This window comes from Carlito syrichta, unplaced genomic scaffold, assembly GCF_000164805.1.
Source record: "Carlito syrichta isolate Samal-C Ts95f unplaced genomic scaffold, Tarsius_syrichta-2.0.1 Scaffold305831, whole genome shotgun sequence".
NCBI lineage: Eukaryota > Metazoa > Chordata > Mammalia > Primates > Tarsiidae > Carlito > Carlito syrichta.
Window position 1 is genome coordinate 156,173 of NW_007249927.1, and position 11,758 is coordinate 167,930.

Below are 11,758 nucleotides of genomic sequence, written 5' to 3' on the forward strand. Positions count from 1 at the left end.
TGCACACATGTGGGAAGGTCACGCAGTGACATGTGAGCTGAAACACACTTTCAGGGCTCTGCCCTCTGCCGGATGCTTCAGAGACCTGGGCTAACAGTGAGCTTTCATTGAAGTATTGAGGCTAATTTACAAACAAAACAACACAAACCAGCACTAGACCAAGGTGCTGGAGCAAATCATTACATCCTCATTGGCAATGAAAACAACCATGGCACGGAATAACTTAACACATTTAGGCACCAAGTTCTCTCTCCCGCACTCCATTGCTTGTTGACCTGACCGAGAACTAATTGATCTTCCCAAAGTCAATCTCATCCCTATATATAGGGAGGTAAAAAAAAAAAAAAAAATACCACAGTTGATGCAAACAACAACAAAAAAGGTCCCCCAGTAAAATACAAACTACATTTAAACCGGTCACATTATATAAAAGTATGCATTTAATCTTCAAAATAGTCAAGCTTCTAATCAGGTTACGTTTTCCATAGTTTTAAGCAGGTCTTTGTGGTTTCAGTGAAGAAGTCATGGTGCAATCGAAATTACTATAAAAAATAAGTGACTTTTAAAACAAACACATAGCACACACTGCCCTTAAAAGTCATATATACATAACACAGCAGCTACATGGGTGTTCAGGCAAAGGGTGCATGAATGAGAAGCCCTTGGCTCCCTGCCTCATGGGAAAGCCCCCGGGGAGGATTCAGCAGCAGCAAGACTACAGCACAGACATGAACGACATTGTCCCTGAAAAGACACAGTTAGCTGGACTGCTGACAGAAGATACTGCGGCCTACACATGGGGGCAAGGGCTCAGGTACAGTACATTCTACTGCAGACACTTGAAATATTACAGTGTGGTTTTTCTCCAGACTATTATAAATAATTTTTCGTGCTTTCTGAAAAAAACAAAAACTGAAACCTTCTTTCAGTTCATGATAAAGGAAGGTAAAACCATATCATAAAGCAGAGTTTATTTACACTCTGCAAGATGTCCACATGGATAGAATGCTTATCTGATTAATAAGCCTCCATTCTTCTGGCCTACAGAAGGCAACCCTCCCACAGCTCCAAGCAGGGATTGCTAGGAAACACTAGGTGAAAGCTCTCCAGTTCAGAAAAGACATCCAAGCTGTGTCCCCAGAACAGGTTGGGGAGCCCCTGAACTGGTTGGACACAGATGAACGTCTGTGTCTGACTGAGCCCAGAAACAGTACAACTGATAAAGGCTGGAACCACCAAGCAGACACTCCTGAGCTGGGCAACACTGTCTTCCAGACTGTTAAACACTTTTGTTTGTTTAAAAAACCCAAATGGTTTTACTGCCATGACTTCTTTCCAACTCAAAGCTGAAGTTTACTCAAAACCCAAATCACAAACAATATACTGTATATACAGATTTTTTTGAACCCACAAATAAAAAGCATCCTACCAAAAAAAAAAAACAGTGAGTTGAAGCCTCATCATTGTCTAAGTCACACCAGCTGGGCGTGCCTTGGAGACCTGCCCCTTGCTCAGTCCTACTCCTGCTCTCCTGGCCGTGGGTGGTCCCTACTCGTCCTCCGTGGCAGCTGTCAGCATCCCCTTCTCGATCAGGTGAGACCTGAGTGTGTTGAAGATGTGGAGCTGCTGATCTGGCCGCAAGGTCAGGAACTGCTGAATCAGTTTGCTTGGGTTAGGACCCCTGGAAAAGAATGTGAAGAAACAGCACTGAGCTGGGTCCTGGAAGCTTCCAGGGCTGATTATCCAAGTGGTGCTCTGGTGTCTGGATTCTCCACTAACAAAGAGCAGGAAGAGGGCCTCAGAAAACCTGTAAGCAGTAACAACTGAAGGCTGTATGCATATTGGGATGCTTTTCGCTGGTACTTGGATGCAGCCAAAATTTTAGATTTGCCGCATATTTAAAAATCTACCAGCTTGGTTCACATGGAAAGGTACCATACCTGATGAAACTGGCGATGTACACATTGACAAAGGTAGCCATCAGATACTGGCAGTCAAAGCGATCCATAATGCCTCCGTGGCCAGGAATGGTATTAGCAAAGTCCTATTAGAGGCAAGAGAAGGATGGGTGATGCTGGGCTCAATCAATGACTAAATCCCAGCCTAACAGTCCCACCCCAATGTCTGGCTACTGTCCTGAGTAGCTGGGGGAAACAGAATATTAGAAATATTGAATCTAATGGCAAGGCTATATTAGGACACAATTTTATTAAATTACAAAAGATTCTTTTGAAGAAAGATATGTTAACAAATAAACTGAAAACTAGCAATTGCATTTTCTTGGAAGCAACATATTTTGTAGTTAACCCACCTAAATTCAATGCATGGGTCAAGAGCACACATTAATCACCAGGGTAGATAGCCTGGTATTTTGAAGGGGGCTGTGACTGATGGGATGAGGCAGGGGGAGAAAGAAAGAAGACAGGTGAGGAGGGGGTGAGATGAAAGAACCGAGGAGAAAGTTTTCCTACTTTGATCTTAAAGGCCCGTTTGAATCCACTTGCGAAGAAACCTCCAAAGGGGCCGATGAGTGAGGCAAAGGTGGAGAGGGCAATGCTGTGAATCTGGAAGGGGTACATCCGGACTATTTTCTGAGAAGAATAAATGAAGTAAAAGTCAGGGTGCACACAGGCTATGATTTGAGTTGTCCCCACAAAACTCACATTGAAATGTGATCCCCAGTACAGTAGACTTGAGAGGTGGGGCCTACCAGGAGGTGTTTGGGTCATGAGGGCAGACCCTTCGTGAATGGTCTGATGCCTTTCTCATGGCATGGAGTGAGTCCTTGCTCCCAAGAGACTAGATCAGTTCTCATGGGAATGTTCCGGTGAAAGTGTGTTGTTATAAAGTGAGGACAGTCCTGGATTTTACCTTTTTGCACATGTCGTTCTTTGACTTTCTCTGCCACGCTATATGAAGCAGTACAAAAAACTCTCACCAGAAGCCAGGCAGAAGCTGGCACCATGCTTCTTGTACTTCCCAGCCTGCAGAACCATGAGCTAAACAAACATTTTTTCTATATAAATTACCTGCTTTGGGTAGTCTGTTATTTTATTTTATTTTTTGAGTCTAGGTCTCACTCTGTCACTCAGGGTAGAGTGCAGTGGCACAATCACAACTCACTGCAGCCTCAACGTCCTGGGTTTAGGTAATCCTTCCACCACAGCCTCCAGAGTAGCTGTGACTACAGGCATATGCCATCACACCTGGCTAGTTTTTTGTAGAGACGAGGTCTCACTATGTTGCCCAGGTTGGTCTCAAACTCTGGGGCTCAGGCAGTCCTCCTGCCTCACCCTCCCAAAGGATTACAGGTGTGAGCCACAGTGGTCAGCCCAAGTATTCTGTTATATCAACCACTAAATGAACCACCACCCAGCCTTATTACACGTCAACAGAAATAACTCTTTATGAAACTAATTATAAGCCGGGCTCGGTGGCTCAGCCTGTAATCCCACGCCTTTGGGAGGCTGAGGTGAGTGGATTGCCTGAGCCCGCGGGTTCGAGACTCGCCTGGGCAGCGAGACCTCATCTCTACAATAAATCAAAAAATCAGCCGGGCGTGGTAGCGCATGCCTGTAATTCCGGCTACTTGGAAGGCTGAGGCAGAAGGATCGCCGGAGCCCAGCAGGTCGAGGCTGCGGTGGCCAGGAGCGGCCACTGCACTCCAGTCTGGGTGACAGTGAGACTCCAACTCAAAAAAAAAAGAAACTAATTATATATTTTTTCCATTGTTGTAAATCTCTACTTTCTAGTTTATTAATGGAAGACATGAAGGTATTCTGTTTTCAATCTGTTGCAATATGTTGTTTTGGTGGTAATATATGAAGAAAATCTAGCCTTACATAGATCTGCAGTTGAAAAAAGAAAAAGTATTTTAGTAGTCTTCTCAGATCACCATGGGCATTCTTCTTTGACACTATCTATCCCAGAACCTGACAAGTAGTCATTTCTTTTTTTTTTTTTTTTTTTGAGTTAGAGTCTCACTCTGTCGCCCAGAGTGGAGTGCAGTGCAGTGGCCGGGAGTGCGGCCACTGCAGCCTTGACCTGCTGGGCTCCAGTGATCCTTCCACCTCAGCCTTCCAAGTAGCCGGAATTACAGACACGCACTACCATGCCCAGCTGATTTTTTTTATTTATTGTAGAGATGAAGTCTCGCCAAGTTGCCCAGGCAGGTCTCGAACCCATGAACTCAGGCAATCCACTCACCTCAGTCTCCCAAAGCGCGGGATTACAGGCTGAGCCACCGAGCTCAGCTAGGTAGTCATTTCTTAATCGTTAGGTACAATGTGGAATCTGAAATCCTATTGATGGACTTTTTGTACTCTGACATTAAAATTTATTGATCTGTCTTATACTTTGTACAGCTCTTTCACCCGCACATGACTGTGTAACACCATAGAAAATACTGGTTCACTGAGTTATGTAAATCTTCCAGATGTAGACACATTCCATTACATGATATCAAAATGTCATATGTTAAAATCACCACAGATCTCATCAGAAAGCCTTTAAGTCTTGGGAGGCTGTTGAGCTCACAGTGGCAGTTCATACATTTCAAAACTATAATTTTCATTTGAAAGCCAAATTTTTATCATTGGTAATAATTACTGTCATTTTCCTTAAAGTGACACATTTCATTCATTATTTTCAAGAAAAATGTCTGCCAAATACTCAAGTCCAAAAAACTGTCATTCGTTGGTTCTTTTCAAGTAAAAATTACATTCCCAGAAAAAAGCAGCTAATTCAGCTCACAACTCAAACAACTGCACACGTGCTTTCTCTTTGGGTAAGTACTGCACTTCTGAATGTAGCAGAAATGTTTTACACATACTTTCCACTTCAGTAGACAGAGTATTAAAAAGGTGTGCATGCAAGGGTCAAGACTTAATAACATTAATAACATTTCATCAAAGACGTTGGTGAGAGCTACTGGTCTGTTTGTACTGCAAGCATGTGGCACTAAGGATCAACTGCCTTAACTCACGCCAAGGCACCAGCAGTTTTCACCACCACTACTTTTGTACTGTTTCACCGCAAATGTTAACACGTTGGAAAAGGCAGATGACACAGTCTAGTTATGACATCACAGACCCCTCTAAAAGGATCTCCTGGTGCTCCAAGGATCCAGAAAACACACCTGGAGAACCACCGTCTACATGATCTAAAACGAGGCAACAGGGCTCCTCCCGCCCTCACCCTGTCCTGGCTTGAGCAATCCTGGGGCTTACAGCTTTGGGAGGAAGGAAGCCAAATTTTCTAGTGGGCAAGTGGCAGGGGGACTGTTCCATTTGTAGTCACTGTCCAACTGAGGTCAGAAGGCTGTTCGCCCCATGTGAATGGCACATACCCAGCCTATGATGGACTGGATCACCCCAGGAATGTTGTACTCCTGCAGGCGAAACAGGTCCGAAGGTTCACAATCCACAGTGAAGCTGTTGGTGTCATTGTTGTACTCCACAGGGCAGATGAAGCATCTGTAGCCAGACATCACATAGGACAGCTGAGGAGGAAGAACAGACAGACAGTTTCCAGCCATCCAGCCTAGACGCAGGCACCTGGTTTGGCCATGTTTCTCACAGTGCCTAGCACTCTGCTAACTGCAAGCTAAGTGCTCAGAGGTTCATGTTTCGCCACATGTGTATTTTACCTGAATTTTTAAAAAAATACGTTCACAACCCACTCAGATCTCATACATGGACACCCAAGCCCTGAAAGAATCCAGAAAAGACCTGAAGGAACTGGGGCAAAGAATTACAAGGAAAAGGGGGGGGGATTACAAGAAGAGTCCCCCATGTCAGGGGCTAGGGTTCACTCTCCTTGGGTCTTCTTAACTTAGTAATAACTGGAGAAAAGTCATGGATGGGGCAGATCCCAGGAGGAAGGAGGCTAGAGAGTAACAAAGCTGGGGGCAGTGAGGACCGAGGGCCACTGATGAAGGGAGACCATCCTGAGGGGCAGAAGCAGGAAATGGTGCTCTTGAAAAGGCAGGAAAGGACTGCCCACCTCTAGGCAGGGCACATGTAGGAGAAAACCTGGATTGAAGTGGCACATCTCATCTCACCTCGGGTGCCCTCACCCTGACCTTGGAACATCAAACACCTGACTAGAACACTGCCTGCTGATGTCACTGTGCCCGAGCACAAGAGGGTATACAAGGCATACACGGCCATACTTCCCAAATGCCAAGATCCTGCTGGAAAGCTGGGGGCTAAAGGACGGCCTAGGTGCCCATGCTCCTCTTCAGAGCAAGGTACCCCATTCAGCAAGAGAGTGGTCCTGGCCTCAGGAGATGCTCTCTAGCCCTGGACAGGCTGTGGAAGGTGGTGAGAGGCCTCTATCCATCTCCTCCCCCACTCAGTCTGAAGCCACCACCTACCAGAAGGCCAAACACCACAGTAGCAAAGAAGCCCCCAATAAAGCCTTCCCAGGTCTTCTTGGGGGAGAGCTGTGGACAAAGAATAAGTTCTTAGCAAAGGCATTTTAAAAACTACAGCTTTGGAAACAACGATCACTTGTTCAGAACTTTTCCGTCAAAAAACCCCCATTCTGCTAAGCATGTTACCTTCTAAAATTCACCCAAACATGGTTTCCTTGTTCCCTGCTTTATAATCCCATTTTGGTCTCCTTTCTATTACAGTCATTCAAATATTTTTATTATATTATAAAGCTATACACTAATTAAGTGGCAACACTCAAATCCAGATCAAAGTCCCAAAAGTGTGCCTATACAGTCTGTAAAATTATTTTATTAGCTCTTTTTTTTTTAAGAGTTGTCTTCATTACCAGTCTTTTCCCAGGATGACTTAAAGACAGCCACAATACACACTACTAAATGGCTTCTGTCTTCCAGGCCAACCTACCCTCTCCTCATGGTGGTATTTCATATTAGGATCATCCATTTACCTTGATGAGAGGGGTCCGACCAAAGAAAAAGCCAAACATATAGGCCATGATGTCATTACAGATCACACAAGAAATGGGGACAATGAACCTAGAAGAGAAATCAAGTGAGGATCAACTCAACCATGATGATGTTTGACAGAGTCCACAAAACAATGCATTCATAATTCTAGTACCAAAACAGCCTAAAACATACTGTACTTGTAACCCATTAAGGAATAAGTTAAAAAGAAAGAAAATAACAGGAAGGCCATAACTAGTATCTGGCACACAGCAGACATTCAAATGCTACTGAATGATTACTGAATAAATAAAGGTGGCAATTTGTAAAATGTCATTTGGTTTTTCATGATACAGTAATATATGTGCACAAGCATATGAATTTAATTGTAAATTTTCGTTCTTTTCCTCATCCTTATCTCCATTCCCCAAAATAATCACTTTTAATAGTCTCTAATTTTTCTTCTTCTACTGGTTATCATCATAATTCTAAATAACATATAATGGCTGGGCACAGTGGCTCATCCCTGCAATCCCAGCACTTTGGGAGGTTGAAGTAAGAGGATTGCCTGAGCCCAGGAGTTTGAGATAAGCCTGGGTAACATGGAGAGACTTCATTTCTACAATTAAAAAAAAAAAATTAACTGGGTGTGGTGGCACAAACCTGTAGTCCCAGTTACTTGGAAGGCTCACCTTAGCCCAGCAGGTCAAGGCTGTAATAGCCATGATTGTGCCACTGTGCTCCAGCCTGAGTGACAGAGTAAGACTCTGACTCAAAAAAATTAATTAAATATTTTATGTCTGTTTCATAATTTACTTATTCACTGTTTATTTTCCCAAGGACTACACTGAGAGCAAAACCTCCAAATACACTGCTAGATTTCTTCTCTGCCCCTTCCCCTGCAGATCTGATCATTCCCTGATCATGAAAAAGGAGACAGTTTCTACACTTGCACGACCTCCCTCACTTTTCACTCTCTAACACTTGTAAGCTCTTCTATTAGGTTTAACATAATATCATAAACACAATCCTCTGTTTCCTGGCCCATTGATTATAGGCAGTATTTTCTGACTTCTTGTTTGTTAGGAGAAGGAATTAAAGCATCTATACCCTCCCTACTCCATTCACCCCAAAGCCCACAACATGAGTTACTGTATCAAGGCCCCTAGCACACAATTGCTGCTCTATAACTATAATTACGTCTTCTAGGTTGAATCTGAAAACCAACAATTATGGAGATTTTAATACTATTCACTGCAGAACCAAGTGGTATGTTCAGCCCTGAAGATGAAGACTTAACGTATGCTACTTTTAAGAAACATCTAATAAAAACACTGAAAGAAGAGTTACTTGTCTCCCCAGGTTATAACTATTTTAAATGTAATGATGCCTAAGGCTACCATGAGCTAGTCCCAGTTCTAAGCACTTCACGTATATTTACTAATTTATTCCTTAGGAGGAAGGTTAAATTACACTGTATCTTAACTCTGAGATCCGGAAATAGAGCCATAATCTGGGATTTTTTATTTGTTTTCTTAAGTCTAGGTCTCACTCTGTCACCCAGGCTGGAGTGTAGTGGCATAATCATGGCTCCCCACAGTCTTGATCTTTCCACCTTAGTCTTCCAAGTAGCTGGGACCACAGGTGTATGCCACCACATAGCTATTTTTTAAAATTTTTTAATAGACATGAGGTCTCGCTATGTTGCCCAAGTTGGTCTTGAACTCTTGGGCTCAAGCAATCCTCCCGCCTCGGCCTCCGAAAGTGCTGGGATTATAAGCATGAACCACTGCACCCAGCCAAGTCTGAGGTCTTAACCACAATATTTAAGAACCTATCTCTAGCCGGGCTCAGTGGCTCAGCCTGTAATCCCGCGCCTTTGGGAGGCTGAGGTGAGTGGATTGTCTGAGCCCGCGGGTTCGAGACCCGCCTGGGCAGCGAGACCTCATCTCTACAATAAATCAAAAAATCAGCCGGGCGTGGTAGCACATGCCTGTAATTCCGGCTACTTGGAAGGCTGAGGTGAAAGGATTGCCGGAGCCCAGCAGGTCGAGGCTGCGGTGGCCGGAAGCAGCTACTGCACTCCAGTCTGGGCGACAGAGTGAGACTCCAATTCAAACAAAAAAAAGAACCTATCTCTTATACACACTAGGATATGCCTTTACTTTTCTTCTAAGATCATCTAGCTTCTTTAGTTGACCTGCTGATTTCTATCAGTGCTCATAGATTTCCTGTTGAAACCACTACATATCTGGTATAAAATCTACTCAGTACAAGCATATTATTCTTTGACACATTGTCAGACTCTATTTGCTAACATTTTATTTAGAACGGTTTATCTATAGTCATAAAAGATGCTAGATCCACCCAAGGCTGGGTGCAGTGGCTCATGCCTGAAATTCCAGCACTTTGGGAGGCCAAGGCAGGAGGATTGCTTGAGACTAGAAGTTTGAAACCAGCCTGGACAACATAATGAGACTCACCCCCCCATCTCTATTTATTAAAAATATATATATATAAAAAGTTAATATAATTTTTTTAAGAAGAGATTGATTTATAATTCCTGTTTTTCCCTCTTTTACCAGCTTTGGAATGAAGATTAGCTAAAAAGTCAGCTGTTAACCCATTTGGTCCTATTTCTTTTTCCAAGTATGAAATCTTAAGTAATCTTAAGTTCTCTTATAGATATTGATCAATTCAAATTTTATTCTTCATGACTTTTAGTATACATTTTGTCAGGAAATCATGACTACTTCTTCCAAGTTTTCAAATTTGTTGCCATACATTTTGCAATGCCTTTGAGGCTTTAAACATCCCTGTACCTACTAGTCTAGAACAGTGGTTCTCAGGGTGTGGGTCCTGTCCAGAAACATCAGTATCACCTGTGAATGTACTGGAAACTCAAATTCTCAGGCCCTATTCCAGATCTCCTGAATTAGAAACCCAGGATCCAGCATCTGTAGTAACTGGCCCTGCAGGTGAGTATGATGCAGCTCAACATGAGAACCACTTGTCTGGAAGGTAAGGCAGGGGTTCTTAGCCTACCTATACATCAAAAACATCCACAAAATAAAAGGGAAACTCCTACCACTAACATCACTCACCAGATCATCCCTTCAAACAAGTTGTGGATAACAAGATGTGACTGCGTTACAACAATCAGTAGCGTCACATGGGTCCAGCCAAACTGCACAAGAAGAAAAATAAACACTATCAGTTTACCTCGAAAGTAACTTCAAAGAATTAATACCAAATAGAAAACTGCTGAGGAACAGGAAAAATATCTGCTTTTGTATCTGACTTATTGGAAGTGAAAAGGTACAGAACAGGTCACTGTGTCCCCCCCCCAATCAAAGTCCCCATCAAACAGGGGGACCACATGGCCCACTACTGAGTGAGCCCTTCTGTGCTCTATTTCCTTAGTGTTTACTGAGCACTCAGGGCACTCAGAAAGGAGATGTTCTCAAGTTGCTACAAGGAATGATTGGTACTAAGTGATGTCCCAGACAGGACATCTGTGGACCATGTCTGAAGCTTCAGCTTGAGTCTGACCTGTAACCCACCCAAAGGGTCCTAGTAGAGAGACTGCTCATTAAGTAACAAGTGACTGGATCTATATTAACGCAGAGCCACCAAATATAAATGGGCACCCCTCCTTCATGTTCTTCATGCATACAGAACAGACTGCATTCCAGAGTTTTGACTTGTCACAGAAAGTTCTGTTGAGTTTCTGCAGAATTTCATTTAAACCAGTAATTCTGACACACACATGACATTTCCCCTACCATGTAGAACTGTAGTCGATAATGCTTCTTGACCAAACTCAGTACAAACATGCAGAATCCTAGTTTGAAGACAAAAAAGAAAGGAAAAAATGAATTACATTCTGCATTTATCTTTGTCTGACTCACTTCCTTTAACTGTACTAAGTGGTTCTTTGGATAATTTCTTCCCAGCAGCTAACCAGTGCACAATTTCAAAGCCCAGGGGAGGAAAGCTAGTAATCCAGATAAACAGTCACAAGGAAAAAATAACTCATCCAAGACAATAAAAGGAAGGCAATTTGTTATAATCATGTAAACCACACTCAATTTAGGTCACTGTTCATCAGCTAGGGATGTTTTGTTCCTAGAACAGGGGCCAATGGTCAAGCCAGCTACCTGTTTTTATAAAAAAGCTGTATCGGAACACAGTCACACCTATTTGCTTACATATCATCTACAGTTGCTTTCGAGCTACAAATGGCAGATGTCGTCAGCTACAAAGGCAAAACTGAACAGTCATATGCTGAATAACAATGTTTTGATCAATGACAGACCGCATATACCACAGTGGTTCCATAAAATTATAATACTACATTTTTACTTTACCTTTTCTATGTTTAGATACACAAATACACACCATTGTGTTACAACTACCTAAGTATTCAGTGCAGTAACAGGCTGTGCAGATTTGTAGCCTGAGCTCAATAGGCTATGCCATATAGTCCAGGTGAGTAGAAGGCTATATCATCTAGGTCTCTGTAAGTACACTCTATGATGTTTGCACAATAAAAAAATTACCTGATATTTCTCAAAACAAATCTCCATCATTAAGTGATGCATGACCATAGTTACAACAGAGACCCAAAGTCTAAAATATTAACTATCTGAAGCTTTAAGAAAAAGTTTGCCAGCCGGGCTCAGTGGCTCAGCCTGTAATCCCGCACTTTGGGAGGTTGACGTGAGTGAACTGCCTGAGCCCACAGGTTCGAGATATGCCTGGGCAACTTGGAGAGACCTCATCTCCACAATAAATCAAAAATTAGCCAGGCGTGGTAGCACGCGGCTGTAGTTTCAGCTACTTGGAAGGCTGAGG

General features: G+C 43.0%; 1 protein-coding gene across 1 annotated transcript in view; it reads right to left on the minus strand.

Moving 5' to 3' along the window:
* Window positions 1-403: 403 nt before the first annotated feature.
* The window catches only part of CDS2 (CDP-diacylglycerol synthase 2), a 58,805-nt gene continuing 47,450 nt past the window's right edge, over window positions 404-11,758 (minus strand). Inside the window, exons 6-13 of the mRNA XM_008062796.1 lie at window positions 10,687-10,745; window positions 10,006-10,088; window positions 6,904-6,991; window positions 6,377-6,445; window positions 5,348-5,500; window positions 2,472-2,591; window positions 1,941-2,044; window positions 404-1,681 (exon numbers count right to left, since the gene is read on the minus strand). Coding sequence (XP_008060987.1) covers window positions 1,549-1,681; window positions 1,941-2,044; window positions 2,472-2,591; window positions 5,348-5,500; window positions 6,377-6,445; window positions 6,904-6,991; window positions 10,006-10,088; window positions 10,687-10,745 — 809 coding nt within the window. The 3' untranslated portion in view covers window positions 404-1,548. The remainder of the gene's footprint in view (window positions 1,682-1,940; window positions 2,045-2,471; window positions 2,592-5,347; window positions 5,501-6,376; window positions 6,446-6,903; window positions 6,992-10,005; window positions 10,089-10,686; window positions 10,746-11,758) is intronic.